Raw genomic sequence first — 16,363 nt, forward strand, 5'->3', positions numbered from 1 at the left:
CCAAAACAGAGAGTCAGAAGGGAGCCCTGAGCACGAGCCAGGAATGACCCAGGAGCACCACACGTTGTGGTCCCCAAAACTGAAAAATACAAAGAGTCCCTCCATATCAATCGGAGGAAACCAATCACCCAAAGCCAAAGGGGTACATGATGGAACAAGCTGACAGAAGAGATGTTGGCAGCTGAGCAGAGACACAGAGAGATAGGAAAGAGGGCATAAACCACGAAGAGGCGCGGGGCAGAGTGAGACGACAGCGGGTAGGACACCAGCCTTGCACGTTGCTGGCCCCATTGGCCCAGGTGTGATCCTCACCTCCATATATGGTCACCTGAGCCCCACCAGGAGTGATACCCAAGCAGAGACCCAGGAGTAAGTCCTGAGCACCTCCAGGTGTGTCCCCCCAAAAATGGTAACTGGAGTGATAGAACAGCGGGGAGGAAACTTGTCTTGCACGTGAGTGACCAAGGTTCTATCCTCAGCATTCCATGGGGTCCCCTGAACCTGGCAGGATGAACCCTAGTGCAGAGCCATTGGTCGGACCAAAGCATCACTGGGCGTGGCCCCTCCTGGGTAGGTGGGGAACAGATTTTATAAAAGGGTGGCCTTGGGGTCAGAGCAATAGTACAGCATGCAGCTGACCAGGGTTCAATCCCCAGCACCCCATATGGTGCCCCAAGCACCATCAGAAGCAATTCCTGAGTGCAGAGCCAGGAGTAACCCCTGAGCATCGCTGGGTGAGACCCAAAAAGAAAAAAATATAAAGGGTGGCCTTGGGGAGCTCAGAGGATGGCAGTGGATATGGACTGAGGACTGGCTGTTCGGACAACCACCACAGGGAAGTCCAGAGAGGACAGTGGTCAGCTGCACATAGATAGTAAGGCAAGGGTCTGTGTCCCAGGAGGAAGCACTTCCTCACCTCTCGCGCTGCTCATAGAGAACGCTGTGTGCTGCAGTAGCTCCCAGAGGAAGGACCTTCGAGCGAAGGACCAATTGGTACTGGCAACCAAACCTGGGCTCCTGCATGGCCAGTATTCGACTCAGGCTGCTGGGCTACTGCTCAGGCCCCTGGAGGGGGTGTGTGAACTGAACCTCGTGCATGAGCATACCCATGTTGGGAGGGGTTGCTCCTTTCTCTATGAGGAAATGATAGGTATTAAGTGATGAGTTTGGACTCCTTGATCAAACCAGTCCTGAACTTCATCTCCAATCACACTAGTTCATATGTGCAAGAACATGATATATATATAAAGGGTAGCAAAAGATGGGGAGTCATCCAAATGGGTTCTCTAGGGTGGTACTTATTAAAAAGGATGGGCCAGCCAAACAACTATTCTGTCTACCTTCTAAGAAAGGGTGAGGGACGGGAGCGATAGTACAGTGAGGAGGGCATTTGCCTTATACACAACTGACCCAGGTTAGAGCCCCGGCATCCCATATGGTTCCCCAAGCATTGCCAGGAGTAATTCCTGAGTGCAGAGCCAGGCGTAACCCCAGAGCATCGCTGGGTGTGACCCCAAAATCGAAAAAAAAAGAAAGAAAGGGTGATCTTTATGATGGAAATAATCTCAACTATATTTTTTGTGTTTTTTGTTGTTTTTGTCTTTGGCCACACCCAGTGGCACTCAGGAATTACTCCTGGTGGGGCTCGGGGCACGCTAAGAGATACTGAGGATTGAACCTGGGTCAGGCATGTGCAAGCAAGTGCCCTCCCCATTGTACTATCGCTCCAGCCCTCACATATGTTAAGGAAAATAGTTACTTTAAAATAAATGATGGTGCAGGAATGTGAGTAGCAGCTCTGTTCTCAAATGCCTCTAAGGGGAGGGACAACCCAGATAAGCACCCGCAGATGGACAGGTAAACAATGGGGCCCACTCTTGGAATGGAATATTCTTCAGCTGCAGAACAGAACGAATCCGTGACATGGAGATGAACCTCGGGAGCTTTATGCAGAGCGAGACACGCCAGACACAAAGGACACATTTTATAAGATTCCATTTATAGCAACTATCAAGACAGGGGATCCACAGCAGAGAAAGTGGATCAGAAGTTGCTGGGGCGGGAGGCAGGCGGGGGAGGAGATGCCGACGGGGAGGAGGTCTGGGGGAGAGAAACCTTGGAACGGGTCAGAGGCACCGGTTAGGCTACCCAGCGCTGTGAACATACAAAATGCCACTCAGCCTTCAGCCACTGCAAAGCGACTAGAGCAGGGGCAGGAAGACAGTGGGGAGGGTGCCGGCCTTACTTGAAGCCCAGCCTGGTTTAATCCCCAGCACCCCATATGGTCTCCCAAACCCTGCCAGGAGTGGTCCCTGAGCTCAGAGGCAGGAGTATACCCTGAGCATTGCTGGGTGTGGCCCCGCCAAGCCTAAATGATTCCTAAGGAGGCGGAGAGCCAGCCCACAGGGAAGGCTGGCGCTGCACGGCTACGAGCCCCCAGCCCCTCCTCGGAAAGCGCAGTGGTTGGCAATCCCCAGACCCTGGCGTATTGTGTTCTGGGTGAAATTTTCCGTGTGGCCGTGCCAACAAAGACCTCAGCCTGCAGACTGAAGGCAGGCCTTCTTGCTGAGTTCCACACACAGCCTTGGGGATTTGCCCCCACTAGAAGGAAGCATGTGTTCCCTGCTGCCATGTGTGCCAACTGGGCCAAGAGCTCCATGCGTCTGCTTGAAGGAACTCAGAAAGTCTCCAGGAGCACGTGTGAGGAAACTTGGTGCTTCCGGGAACTGAACTATGTGAGGCCCTGGGTTCAAATGCGCTGTCCTCTCTCCTCCTGACCCCTCCTCCAAAAAGAGGGGGGCCAACAGGGGAGGTTGAAAGTTGCCTTAATGAGTTGAAACATACTTTGCTCACTGGAGGCCTGGATTCCAGCCCGGCACCACGTGATTCCCTGAGCACCCACCTGGCCCAAACAAACTAAAGCAAACAGCGATCCAAAAAAATCTGTTTAAAAAGAAATAAATACAGGCTTCGGGAAGGGTTACTAGCCCTCAGCTCAAGAACCGGGTCCTCTGACTGCCCCATAAGCCCAAGTGACAGCCTGGCAGAGGGATGGCCCCCTCCATTCATAGGCCCATCCAACCCTGGGTCCCATTGGTCAGTCTGGATCTCACCCTGAACCAATCAGGGCTGTTCAGGAAGAGGCGCTGCAGCTCTCATTGGCTCAGCTAGAAGGATCAACTTCAGTGCCGGTTCCCAGGATGCTGTGCCCAGGGATAGGAGGAAGGATGCAGCCACCACAGGGCAAGGGGCAGACCGTGACGACCGCCGCCCCCCCCCCCCCCGCCCCACCTACCCACACTCATCTCTACACAAGGGGCCAAAAAAGCAAGATTCAGCTGAACCCTACCATTTAACCGAAGGCCAGACAGCCACAGCAGGAAGTGCCTTCTGGACAGGTCACATTCAATGGGTTCAGCCCAGCACCCACCTCACTCATCAAGGCAGCCTGTGCACGTTGCCCCCACGGTTGCTTCAGAAATGGGAACATCCCAGTCACCCCAAGAAGCTCATGCAACATCCCAACCCCCCAGAGGATGGCCATGGGCCGAGAAGGGCGAGACAGGTGGCACAGTTCATGCCGGAGAATGGGGGCAGATGGGGGACAGGAGGGGAAGGAGAGTGCCGAGTGGGGTGTGGCCCCCCATCACCATGCTCCCCCAGCTGGAGGACATTCTGTTCACTGAAGCACATTTGTGCCAGCCACCCGCTGTCTCACTGTCTCATTCAAGAAACAAACTGACGTGGGAGTTTCTCTGAGGTCCAGCCATAAGCTCTGTCCTTCCTGAGTCTCAGGACTGGTCCAATGCAAAGATGGTCCAGACTTGGCTATGGACACTTGACCACAGAAGCAGCATCCAAAGTGGAGCCCTGTGGGCCCCAAACTCAGAGGTGCGTCCCCAAGAGCTGGAGTGACAAGGGGGCTCCGGGTGAGCTCAGCACACACACACACACACACACACACACACACACACACACACAAGCGCACGTGTCCATGCAGGAATCACCCCTTTGAACCTGGGCTGGGTAGACTTGAGGTTTGAAGACATTCCAATGTCCCCTGAATCTCTAAGGAGGTAAATGGGGAGAGGATCTTGGAAGAAGAGGGGTGGTCTGCGAGGAGGGGACCCAGGAAGTGGGTGTTCTGTGCAGAGAAACCTGGAACCCGGCTTTGTGCATCTGTGGTCAGGCAGAGCCAACACGTGGTTTGGGGCAGATTATGCTGAGCTTCTGTCCAGGGCAGCAGGCGGGTCCAGTGGTGTCTGAGGATGCTGCCACCGGCTGTGCCCATTTGAAAGGGCGACGTCAAGCATTGGGGTTCATAAGGAGTTCCTGAGAGCGGGGAGGTCCGTTGCCATGGGGATGGCGTGGGCAGTCTCTATGGAGACTGTCTCTATAGAGACAGCTTGGAGGGGCGGGGTTTGGAGGGGGTAAGCAGAGGGGCACAGGTGTTCTGGTACCTCAGACATCAGTCTCTTCTCCATGGTAACGATCTTAGAGATCCCAGCTGCACGTTGAGGGATGCAGTGAGGGGAGGGGGGGCGCAGCCTGCTTCCATGGTGAGAGCGAGAGATAAGAAGGTGGGGGACAGGAACATCTGGGGCGATGGTCGGGAACAGACAGCAGAGGCAGAGTTGGAGGCGTCTGCGAAGGCGTGGGGACCACAGGCACAGCTGAGGCGGGCACCATCTCCGTGGCGGGCAGATGAGGTGACTGGGAGGCCGGGCGGGTCGCCGTGGGGACGGCGCAAGTGAGGCACGTGGCTCCTAGGGGCCCCTGGGAGCGGGATCTTTGGTGACAAGCAGGGGAGGGGCTTCTGGGGGCGTGGCCAGGCTCCTCCAGAAGGATACCTGAGGGGTGGGGCCCGGCCCGCAAAGCTTCAGCCCACTGGACCCTCACCCTGGGTGGCCCCCGGGAACTCTGGGGGACTCACGGAGGCGGGGGGGGGGGGAAGATAACGGGACGCCCCCATCTGCGGCCCCACAGGAGCCCTCATTCTGCCTGTCACCGGCGAGGTGTGGCCAGAGGCAGATCTTGGTGGGGAGGTGACTTCGGAGTCCCCCAAAGAACAGTAAAGTACCAGTCCTCCCAGTCCAAGGAGAAGCGGAGGGTGTGTGGCAGTCTTCATAAAATCCGGGGGTGCCAGCCTCCTTTCCAGGGGTCCTCCGGTCTGCGCCGGCGCCTAGAGAAGGTTGAGGGGAAGGGGTCGCCATCGTCCAGGAAATGGGGGGCTTGGTCGGTGTCCAGGTGACGCCAAGGGATTTCGGGGGCGCCGTCAGTGTTCCAGGACGGCAGGCGGCCGGGTCATCTCGCAGCGCCCCAGCCGCGAGAGCCGCGGACGCCTAGACGTGCAGCGGGGTCCAGGCGGCGGGGTCCCGCGCGCCGCCCGCCCAGCCGCCGCCGCCCGCCCAGCCCCAGCCCCAGCCGCCGGGCGCGGGGTCGGGTGCGCCGGGCGCGCGGTAGCAATAGACGCCGAAAAGGCGGCGCGCGGCGTCGGGGAAGCCGAGGCTGCGGACGCCGGGCCGGGGCCCGCCGCAGCGTGCGCGCGGGTTCACGATGGGGTAGCGCGCGCTGCCGTCGGCCAACCAGCCGGCCGTGCAGCGGTCCAGCAGCTGCAGTTTCCACGCGGCGAACAGCTGCCCCACCTTGGCCACCGCCGCGCCGCGCGCCGCACACGCGCGCTCGGCTCCAGCGAAGGGCACGGGTCGCAGGGGCTTCAGGAAGAACACGTGGCCTGCGGGGGAGTGAGGGCACTTAGGGCCGCTCCGGGTACCGACCTCCCTGGGCTCCCGGGGCCCCAAGGCATGTGGGCGGTTCCAGGTCCCAGGGCCGGGGACCGGGAGGCACCGCGTGCTCCGGGAGGGCCGGGGACGGAGGCTGGGAGCGGGGACCTGGGAGGGGCGCGGCGCACGCACCGGCCAGGTTGGACGTGAAGCAGAAGGCGTCGTAGCGTTCGCGGGCGTCGTGCCGGTAGCCGTAGTTGCGCACGCCTCCGACGGCGCCCCCCGGGCCGGCCCGACCGCCGCAGGGCTCCCGGGGTTGGCTCACCGGGTACTGCACCGAGCCATCACGCAGCCAGCCCGCGTTGCACCAGTCTAGCCCGTCGCGCCAGGCCGCGTGCAGCTGCTCGGCCGATGCCAGGATGCCGTCCTGCTCCGCACACGCGCGCTGCGCCTCGCGGAAAGTCAGCTGGTAGCGCCCCCCGCGCGGGTGGTAAGGGAAAACCACGCCTGGGGGACACACAGGGGTCAGCTGGGAAAGGGCTGCCCCTGACTGACCTAGATCTTCCAATGCCTGCCAGGTTCTGGCCTCATATCTGATCTGGTCCACACACCCCTCAGAACTCGCTTCTCAAACTTGGAATTCTGTTGACCTGGTCCCTTTATTTATTTATTTATTTATTTATTGCTTTTTGGGTCACACCCGGCGTTGCACAGGGATTACTCCTGGCTCTGCACTCAGAAATCACTCCTGGCGGTGCTCAGGGGACCATATGGGATGCTGGGAATCGAACCTGTGTCGGCCGCGTGCAAGGCAAACGCCCTATCCGCTGTACTATCTCTCCAGTCCCAGGTCCCTTTATTAATTTTGGTCTTGGAGCTACACCTGGCGGTGCTCAGGGCTGACTCCTGGTTCCATGCTCACAGGTCACTCCTGGTGGTCTGGGAGGATCCGCCAGAGATTGAACCCCGTGCAGTGTGTCAAGGCACATCCCCATCCACTGTACTATCTCTCTATAGGGCTGGTCTTCTTCTACCTCTCAGCCCCACAGTCCATCAATCACAGCATCCTAACTGCCAGCCACACCAACTGGCTCCTGGTTGAGTTAATGAGAGACCACTCTAGGATTGCGGCTGGCAGGCTGTTGAGGTCGGAAGTTGGAGGCCTGGTGCTAGGTTTTTGGTTTCATCAAATTCGAGACATGCCTGAGAAAACCCAGCCTGGGAAGCAGAGTTGGCCAGAGAATTCAGCTGCAGTGTGAGAGCCCAGATCACACTGTGCCTGAATCCCACCTGGACTTTCCGAGAATGGTATGCAGTTTGAACTGGCTCATTCTTGTTTGGTGCCAATTTTGCAGCATCTTTCCCTAGATACCACTGGCACCCTGAAATACCTCTCAACACCACCAGTGTTCCTAAACCTCATAACCACTCGAAAACTCTGACCTTATCCCCTGCAGCCTCTGATCCTTCGGAGCCCCTTGATGGATTACAGTAGCCCTCATCCCGCCCGGTCACCTTCCAGGTCCAGCTTGACCATGCCCGTGTCGTCTTCCAGCTCGTTGGTGACCTCGCACTCATAGCGGCCGTAGTCCTGCAGCGTGACGTTTCGCAGCACCAGGGAGGCGTCGCCGGGCCCGTCGCCCTGCAGCTCGGCCCGCCCGCGGTAGCTGCCGAACGCCCGCTGCTGGGGGCCCAGCGCCACGAACACGTCAGTGAAGGCGAGCGGGTCCACCACTTTGGTCCACTTGAGACGGACGCCGTCGTCGTCATGGGAGGTCGCCTCATAATGGTAACGGCAGGGCAAGACAATGGTGCCACCGCGGTGACTGACCACCTGCCCGGGTGCCGTCTGTACCACCACCGACCCCGACTCACCCTCTGTGGGCAACCAAGCAGGGTTCAGAAGGGGAATGGAGGAGGGGGGAGGGGAGGGGCGGGGCCTCCGGTGAGCGGGTCGCCAGGGGGCGGAGCCTCATGGGGAGGGGGGGGGTCTCCAGTGGGCGGAGTCTCCTGCGGAGGGACACCCTTAGAGGGCAGTCTCCGGTGAGGGGCGTAGCTTGTGGTGGGCGTGTTCTGGGTGGGCGTGGTCTGGAGTTGGCTCCGCGGGGCCCCGCCCCCTTCCGGCCCCACCGCAGCTCCCGAAGCGCCTGCCTGGCTTGGCTGCCCGCACTCACCCAGGACATGCACCACCTTCTTCCTGCCGCGCTGCGCTCCCGTGGGGACCGTGAGCAGCAGGACACTGCAGGCTGCCGCGGCCCAGAGCGCGCGGGGACCGAGGGCCGCCCGAGCGCACACCTGGAGGAGGCACCTTGTGTCAGTTCCCCCCACCCTCCCGAGGGCTGCAGGGGAGCTCGGCCCGCTCGCCCCGCGACGTGCGCGTCTTTGAATCCGGGCCGCCCCGGTCCCGGCCGAGGAGAAGGCGCGCAACATCTCAGCCCCCTCATTCTTTTACTGCAGCTCCTAGGAGCAGCCCGCGCTCCCGGACTCATCCTCCCGGGGTCCCACGCGCAGATCCCGCCGGGTCTCCCTGACCCCAAAGCCCGAGGCGCGGAGCCCCGCCCCCGTCCCTGGCCCGGGTCCGGGACGGGGGAGGAGCGGCGGCCGCAGCAGCAAGGTTATCCGTGCGCCGCCAAGAGACTGCAGCAAACCAGCCGGGGGGAAGGGGGTGCAGCTGGGGCCCCGGCAGACCTCGGCGGGACACTGAGCCCAGCCCGGACAGACGGGGACAAAGAGGAGAGACGAGAGGAAGCAAGGACAAATGGCGAGGGAGGGACAGACAGGAGGGACGCGGCGCAGCCGAAGAAAGGAGGGAGCAGGGCATGGGGGAGAGAGAAACTCGAGAGCGAGCAGAGGAACCAGCGGGGAAGAAGAGGGAGAAAAGTGAAGCCAGGGGCAGGTGCGCGCGGGCGCCGGAAAGGGTGGCCCAGACGGAGAGGGACCCCGAGCCGACACTCGGAGGGGTGTGCTTGGGACAGAGGGACACAACCGCAGACCCCACTTACCATGCTGCCCATGCGGCCCCGCCGAGCGGCCCGCGCGCCGAGACTGCGCACCCCAAGCTGACTGGGCAGGAGGCGCAATCCCGCAATCCCGGAGTCTGCCTGCAAGGGAAGGGGGGGGGTACTGGGGGGGCATTAAAGGGGACGCGCCACCGCGAGTAACTTCGGGGTCCCTGCCCATACCCAAGGCCTGGGTGTGCAGCGGGACTTCTCTGTTCTGTTTGACCAGCTTTAAAGTGGAGAGTGACCTGAAGGGGGGTTCCCTTTCTTTCCTGTCAAGTGGATACTCATGGAGGGGTCCTGGGTTCACACTTGGAGAATAAGGTCCCACAATCATCAAATGCCCAGGAGACCAGGGGCATCGCGAGTCTTCCCCAACACCTGGCGATGCTCAGGGGTCACTCCTGGCAGTGCTCAGGAGGCCCTGTGGGATGCCAGGGATTGAACCCGTGTCAGGCTACATGCATGGCCTTAACCACTTACTGTCTCCGGGCCCTTGGGGGAACATCTCATAACTGGCCACACTGTAGGTTGCACAGGGTCCAGGGAGCGCGGCTGTTAGGTAAGTCAACCCAGAACCTGACCCTTCACAGGAATCCCAAACTGGCACCCGTGAGAGACAGCACACAGATTCACCAGGCCACTTGCTCTGTGTGGGGCCAACCCCAGTTGGGTCCCCAGCACTGCATGATCCCCAACCACCTCTGGGATTTCCCTGAGCACCAAGCTGGGAGCAGCCCTCAAGCACCTTGGGATATGGCTCAAGCCCACACCCTTAACTCCTTTAACCGCCACCCCAGCCTCAATGCCCCCAACAGGAGGCACCAGATGGAGAAGCAGAGGCGGAGGGCCCTGCTGTCAGTTCAGAGACATGGTCCAGGCCTGTCATCGTTTCATCTGGGACATGGGGTATGAGCCAGCATGGCACGGAATGGGGTGGCAGTGGGTACAGGGCACGCGGTGACTTGTCTGTACTGCAGCCCTCAGAGACTCAGTATCACTGTCTGCAGCAGTCCTACCTGGCGAGTCCCCCAGACCCCCATCCTCACAGTCAGGCACAGAAGTCGAGGTTTGGAAAGCATCTTTACTGAAAGGACTCATGGGAAGGGGTTGTGGGGGGAGGGGATGTGACCATGGGGTCACCAAGACAGCCACACTCCCTGATCTGAAGCCACTGCAGTCAGGGCCGAGGGACCTGGGGGAGTGACCACCTCTGCCCTCCTGCTCCCACCCTCCCCGGGCTCTGAGTCCTGGGGGAGCCCCTCAGTGATGCTTCTTGTGGGGGGCTGGAGGGCCAGGCAGTGGGTTCAGGAAGAAGGCGGGCCAACGCAGGCAGCGGAAGACCAGCAGGTGGGGGCCCAGTGTGTACAGCACGTTGCACAGGATGAAGCTCAGCCATGTGTCTTCGGGCACCCGGTAGGTGAAGGGGGTGCGCAGATGCATGGAGGCGGCCATGTGTGAGAACTGGGCCTGGGACCACATGGCAGCGGGTTCAGGTCATGGAGTACAGGATGCACTCCCAGGGAGGGTCCTGAGTGGGGGTCTTATTTATTTTTTATTTTTTGGACTTTTTGGGTGACACCTGACGATGCACAGGGGTTACTCCTGGTTTTGCATTCAGGAATCACTCCTGGCGGTGCTCAGGAGACCATATGGGATGCTGGGAATCGAGCCCGGGTCGGCCGCATGCAAGGCAAACGCCCTACCCTCTGTGCTATAGCTCCAGCCCCCTGAGTGGTCATCTTGTCCCCACGGCGGGCTCTGCTGACCATGTCATCCCTGCCCCTCTATCCTCCACTGCTTCTCCCGAACCATCTTGCCTTGTCTGCACCCCCTCTCTGACCCGTGGGGGATGTCCAGCTCAGGCTCGGTTTTACTATACCCCATCAGGGACCCAGAAATGGCTTCTAATGGCCCCACAGGGTCCTGCCTTTGACTCCTTCCTCCTGGTCACTGGGCCCATTCGAGAGAGCACTGTTTCCTCTTGGAACACCCTTCCAGGCTCCGAAATCTGGTGCCTTTTGTTGGAACCTCACCCCTCAGTGCAGCCTTCTAAGATTCCTCTTGGCTTCTGTACCTCCCTCTTTCTCCAGTTCCTTTGGGGGGTGGGGGACACATCCAGGGTTCTTGGGAGCTACACCCAGCTCCGTGCTCAGGAGATCGTGGTGTGCCAGGAACCCAAACCCATGTCCTTTCTGCCAAGCCCTAGCTCAGCCCACTGAGCTCTCTCCTGTCCCCTTTTCCCAGCTCTGACCCCAGGGGACTGACTGGCTTGGGGCCACACCTGGCGGTGCTCAGGGCTTTCTCCTGGCTCCGTGCACAGGGGACCATATGGGGTATGGGAGATGGAACCTGGGTCAGCCACATGCAACGCAAGTGCCCTACCCCCTCTACTCTGGCTTCAGTTCCTGCATATAACTCTTTCTTTCTCCTCCAGACTGGGGACTCAGTTGTGGGGGCTTTGACCCCACCCCAGAGTGAGCACAGAAGCAAGTGGGGGTGGGGACTGTTTTCGCCATGACCCTGCCCCCACCTCACCTGGCTGATGGCTCCAGAAAACACCAGGGCCCAGTCAGGCAGCCAAGAGCAGCCAGGAAAGATGAGTGCGTAGATGGCCAGGCCGTAGAAAGGCAGTGCGTAGAACAGGAGCACCAGCATCTGGGGACCCAGAACATGAGCAGGGTAGGGGGGGGGGCACCAGACTCCCTGAGCCTACCCCGCAACCCACAAGAGGCCGGGAGATTGTCCAGCAATCACCGGGTCCAGTTGCAGGAGGGCACAGGCCATGCACGGACCGCAACCCACTGACCGAGACATGTTCATGCTCTGGAGAACAGGGCTTATGGTCCCCTGGACGGACCAAGGGGGACATGGAGCCAATGCCACATCAGCAGGGCCTAGAGGGGCGGGGAGGTGGCTGAAAGGGCAGGAGCAGGGACCTTGATGCATGAGGCCTCGACTTCTGTCTCAGGCACCTCACGCCCTCCTGCCCACCCCTAGCATTGCTAGACCCCAGCACTGCAGAGTCTGCGTAGTATCCACTGCTAGCCATGGTTATTTGGTTGACTGAGTATTGCTGGAATGACTTATAAGGCTTCTGAGCACTGCTTGGGGGATTCAAAAGAGAGTGAGAGAACAGAGGCCAGACATTAAGATAACCTTGGGCTCCTGGATTCAGTCATACCCAAAGGCCACCTGCATGCTCTTTGGGTGGGCCATTATTATTCCATCTGTGTGCTGCCAGGTTGAAGGGTGGTCCTGGCACCTGCTTCAAAGGAACCCAGCGGACCATCTCACCTCCCACCTACCCTCTTACCTGCACCTTGGGATAGGCCACAGGGTCCCGCAGATACGGCTCATACTGATAGAGGTAGATGAAGCAGGTGTCCGTGGGGCAGTCGAGCACCACCTAGGGGAACACACCATCTCAGAAGCCTCCACTGTGTGTCCCTGGCCTGGCCGCTGGCTCAGAGCTTTGGGGCCAGAAGCCATGAGCTACCCTGTAGCCAGCCTTTCTGCATGGGTTGGAGAGAAGGATGGGAAGGGGAGCAGCACGTGGGGTGAGGGGTCACCAGCAGGGGGGACTCACCAGGCCCCGGAAGAGTGTGAAGAGACCCGCAATGCCCAGGTAAGCGATGAGGGCCAGGTCAAGCGGACGCCACAGCAGGCTTCTGCGCTCCCGCTCCATCTGCCGGGCAGGGCAGCTTTAGCATCCCAAGACATCCCCCACCCTCCACCCAGGCTGTGATGGCCAGGACTCACATCCTTGGTCATGGTCTTTCCTAGGGAAATATATATAATATATATTATATATGTCATATAAAAAGACAACAAAACCCAGCTCCCGGAAGCACATGGCCACATCCGCGGCCGCGCGACACCTTATAATCTAGTTCTTACTCTGAAGAACCTGGCAGGCTACCAAAAGTATCCTGCCCACACGGCAGAGTCTGGCAAACTCCCGTGGCATATTCAATATGCCAAAAACCAGTAACAATGATGGGTTTCATTCTCCTGACCCTGAAAGAGCCTTGAATGTGGCACTTTCTAAAATCTCAGGGCTAGGACGAAGGAGACATTACTGGTGCCTGCTCGTGATACAGTGATATTATATATATATATATATATATATATATATATATAGTCTTTTGGGCCACACCTGGTGATGCTCAGGGGTTTCTCCTGGCTCTATGCTTAGGAATCACTCCCTGCCAGGGCTTGGGGGACCATATGGAATGCCCAGCCCAGGGAAGCAGCCTAGGCAAGTGAGTGGGCGTGGTCATACGGGCGTGGCCACATTAAAGGTCTCTTGTGGGCATGGCCACGTGGTGTGATTACACGTGCTTGACCTCTCTTGTGGGCTTGGTTGTGTTGGCATGATCACCACTTGGCTGAAAGGGCAGGTGCTTACCACAGTGGTGTTGAGGGGGTAGTGAGGGACTTCTGGGAGCTGCTTGAAGATCCTCAGGCCGGCCCAGCAGGGAAGCAGCAGACAAGGAATGGTGAGGAAGTAGGCAGGTTTGATCTCAGAGCTGTACTTGCCTGTGGGGAACCCTCCACTCAGCAGGAAGCAGCAAGTCAGGCCCCCCAAGGCCATGCTCCCCTGCCCCCGGGCTCTGCCTCCACCTCCCTTGGGATCCTGGGTGACACAGGGGCTTTGCATGAGCCACTTCACGTGCTGCCTCCTTGGAACTCTTCCCTGGTCCCTGGGACTCACCCAAACACTCCCTTGGGCTCAGGGGCTTTTCACTGGTGCTGAAATGGGGTGTCGGGCGTGGGGGGGAGGCAGCCCACTCCTTACCCAAGAGGTTTCCAGGGATGAACACCAGGGTGCTCATGACAAATGACCCGAGCCAGTAAAGTCCGAGGTTCCGATACGTCCTCCTGTGCCAGTGACCACAGCATGATCAGGAGACATGCAGCCCCAGTGCCCACCAAGACAGGTGGGGCGCATTCTTAGCTCCCCTACTCCATCCCAGGACTCTCCAGGGTAGAGGGATAGAAGGGAGTTGGCTGAGAGAGGGGCGGTCAGCGGGCGGCCTGGGCCCAGTCAGAGGGAGCGGAACCCTCAACCCAGTGGTCAGCCCCCCACGCCCTCTTTGGGCTGTGGAGAGTATCCCCCTCGATGGATATCCTCTGCCGGAATCCTGGGAGCCAGGGGGGGTCCGGGGCAAAGCTGTGTGCGCACCTCTTGCGGATGGAGCCGGTCATAGCCAGGTAGAGGAGGAGGTGAACAATGCCGTTCCAGTAGCAGATGGAGATGCCGTGCGAGGTGCGCAGGTATGGATCGCCCTGCGGAGGCGGGGGTCAGGCTCAGACGGGTGCTGGGCTGGGGTTCGCCCAGGCCACTCTCCACCTACCTCCTTGGTGTAGAAATCCATAAAGCTCCCCATATAGCCGTCTTCCCGGAGCGCAATGAGGAGATCCACCATGGACGTGAAGGCCAAGACTGCAAACACTGAAGGGGAGGGCGGGGCCGTGTGGGCGGGGCCCACCGGGTGGGCGTGGCCACACATGTGGATGTGGGCGTGACCTGTGGTGTGGGTGTGGCCACATGGGTGTGGTCTCTAATGTGGGCGTGGCTCTGTGGGCGTGGTTAGGCTATGTCGCCAGGACAGTGCTCTGGAGGGGAGCGTGGGGTTGGTGGTGAACAGGCCTCTCGTGGGGGGCTTGGGGAGGTGTGAACTGGATGGAGGAGGTGGGGGTAGGGTGGTGTCCCTAGTCTGGCTCAAGTAGGCAAGGAGATAAAGTTGTGGGTGAGGCTGGTCTGATCTGATTTGGGTATAGATGGGGTTGAGGCACAGTTTCAGGCCACAAGCAAACTCCTCCTGCTCCCTTCCCCAGCCCACAGCTTACTCGGGCGGAGACACAATCTCTACCCGTTGGGGTTCCCAGGCTGATAGGGGAGGCACTGTTCCCACCCTGATGTCCTGCAGTGATGTGGGCACATTCCTTGCAAGGGGGGGGGCTTCTCTCAGTCTGATGTGGAAAGATTTGGTCTCTGTTCCCAGGAACCCCAAATCTTCTGAGGAAGAGTTCTTCAGTGGACCCCAGTCTGATGGAGGAGGCCCTGGCCAAGCAGGACTACCCAATCTCTCTGAGGGTCTTACCAGCATAGAGTGGGTCATAGAAGTAGATGTCACCCCGAGATAGACTGTAGATGGCCACGAAGAACAGACCAAGGATCAGGAAGCTCATCAGCACCACCCCCAGGGTACTGCGGGGCAGGGAGAGACCTAGTGAGCAGGGTGTGCTGGGTGCCGAGTTCCACGCCACCCAGTGAGGGCAAAGGAGAAGTTCCAGTGACGTTGTCTGTGTCTGTGTGTTTCATCACCAACTTCTCCTGGCTGTTTCCCCTGCCTGGAACACCCAGAACCTCTTTCCCACTTGGCAAACACCTACTCATCCTTCATGATCCAGTACATTCTGCCCCCCTCCAGAAAGCCCTCCATCCTTCTGCAGAGAGGATCTCTGGGCCAAGGACAGAGGGGACTGCTGCATCTTTTGACGCCACAATCTGCTCTTGCTGGTGTGTGCTGTGCTGTTAGTCGACCATGGGGATTCATTCTAGACAGACCCTGCTGTCAGGCTGCACAGAGGAGCGCGCACCCCACAGCTCCCGGAACGCCCAGCTCCTCCCAGTTAAAGTCCAAAGACTTCCCTGAAGCCATGCTCCCTGCCCTGATGGTCTCCATCTGGCTGATAAGGCAGGTCAACCCGAGCAGAGATAAAAGGAGTAGAGACTCCATCACCCCAAATTTGGCCAATAAAAGGTTGGAGAGGAGACACGAGACCCCCAAGGAGACACTGTCACCCGCCCCTGTGACCAATCCACAAGGCCCCGAACTCAAAGACCTCCACCTCCTGCCACCCTCCCACCCAGGACCAGAATCAGCCAGTGGGCACAGCTGTCACCCATGACAACTAGAAAGTTTAGGGTGACCTTTACACAGGGGGCGGGAGGGACCTAGACAGCTTCCCCTCAGGGAAGGAGATGGAGCCGTGTCTGTCACCCAGTGTGGGGTGCAGCTGGACTGGGGACCTGTGGCCGGCCACGGGAACCCCTCCCCAGGGTCTTCTGAGTCAAGGAGCTACAGGAGGCGTGAGGGACACTGAGAGTAGGGTGAGGGTCTCTCAGAGGGATCTGGGGCAGGGGAGGGGACCCTGGGCACACCCTTGGAAAAGCCAGACTCTTCCCCTCCCAGCCAGACGCGGGGCTCTGCTACTCCAGTGCCAAATGTGCCCGCAGCAGCGCTCCAGGCCGCCCCTCCGGCCCCGCCCCCCTCCCCACCCCCGCGGATTCCGAGCTGGGCTTTCGGGGGGAAGGAGGGTTATGCGGGGTAAGTCCCTAGTCCCGGCCCTCCCAACCCTCCCCACCCGCACGCACTGTGAGAGCTCAGCCACCAGGCTAAGCGCGAAGGACAGGGGCAGCGCGCAGAGAGACAGGGCGGCGATCTTGCCGGCCAGCGGCGGGATGTCCATCGCAGTGGCGCCTGGACCCGGCTCCCCTGGGGCCATGATCCTCCACCGCTGCCGGGCTTGCGTTGGGGTGCCCCGCTGGCCCGCCCCGCGCAAAGGTCGGCCCCCGCGGTGTCCGGTCCGCCCTGCCCCGCGCGCTCCCGGGGAGCTCCGGAGGCCCCG

At 59.9% G+C, this 16,363-nt stretch overlaps 2 protein-coding genes across 2 annotated transcripts; both read right to left on the minus strand.

Moving 5' to 3' along the window:
• Positions 1-4,319: 4,319 nt before the first annotated feature.
• On the minus strand, positions 4,320-8,802 carry HAPLN4 (hyaluronan and proteoglycan link protein 4). Its single transcript, XM_056119342.1, has 5 exons — positions 8,726-8,802; positions 7,898-8,018; positions 7,239-7,601; positions 5,916-6,230; positions 4,320-5,734 (listed from the first exon to the last, which is right to left on the minus strand). The coding sequence occupies exons 1-5, from the start codon at positions 8,735-8,737 to the stop codon at positions 5,343-5,345; spliced, it is 1,203 nt and encodes a 400-aa protein (XP_055975317.1). The 5' UTR covers positions 8,738-8,802; the 3' UTR covers positions 4,320-5,342.
• A 1,183-nt stretch (positions 8,803-9,985) lies between these two features.
• On the minus strand, positions 9,986-15,197 carry TM6SF2 (transmembrane 6 superfamily member 2). The gene is made up of 9 exons (XM_056119607.1): positions 14,833-15,197; positions 14,083-14,180; positions 13,911-14,014; positions 13,524-13,606; positions 13,107-13,264; positions 12,312-12,410; positions 12,039-12,131; positions 11,261-11,380; positions 9,986-10,192 (listed from the first exon to the last, which is right to left on the minus strand). Exons 1-9 carry the CDS (start codon positions 14,918-14,920, stop codon positions 9,986-9,988), a joined length of 1,050 nt encoding a protein of 349 aa, XP_055975582.1. The 5' UTR covers positions 14,921-15,197.
• Positions 15,198-16,363: the final 1,166 nt, after the last annotated feature.

This window comes from Sorex fumeus, unplaced genomic scaffold (genome assembly GCF_029834395.1).
Source record: "Sorex fumeus unplaced genomic scaffold, SorFum_2.1 ptg000041l, whole genome shotgun sequence".
NCBI classification, from domain to species: domain Eukaryota; kingdom Metazoa; phylum Chordata; class Mammalia; order Eulipotyphla; family Soricidae; genus Sorex; species Sorex fumeus.

What these genes read in the sequence shown, in the direction of transcription:
- HAPLN4 (XM_056119342.1), bottom strand. An exon ending in GAAGGTGGTGCATGTCCTGG is followed by an intron (nt 7,602 to 7,897) that starts GTGAGTGCGGGC and finishes GGTTGCCCACAG; the next exon opens with AGGGTGAGTCGGGGTCGGTG. An exon ending in CTTCACGTCCAACCTGGCCG is followed by an intron (nt 5,735 to 5,915) that starts GTGCGTGCGCCG and finishes ACTCCCCCGCAG; the next exon opens with GCCACGTGTTCTTCCTGAAG.
- TM6SF2 (XM_056119607.1), bottom strand. Translation starts at nt 14,920, where the DNA reads ATGAGCTTCCTGATCCTTGGTCTGTTCTTCGTGGCCATCTACAGTCTA. An exon ending in CATCCCTGGAAACCTCTTGG is followed by an intron (nt 13,265 to 13,523) that starts GTAAGGAGTGGG and finishes GGTTCCCCACAG; the next exon opens with GCAAGTACAGCTCTGAGATC. An exon ending in TCACACTCTTCCGGGGCCTG is followed by an intron (nt 12,132 to 12,311) that starts GTGAGTCCCCCC and finishes GTGTTCCCCTAG; the next exon opens with GTGGTGCTCGACTGCCCCAC.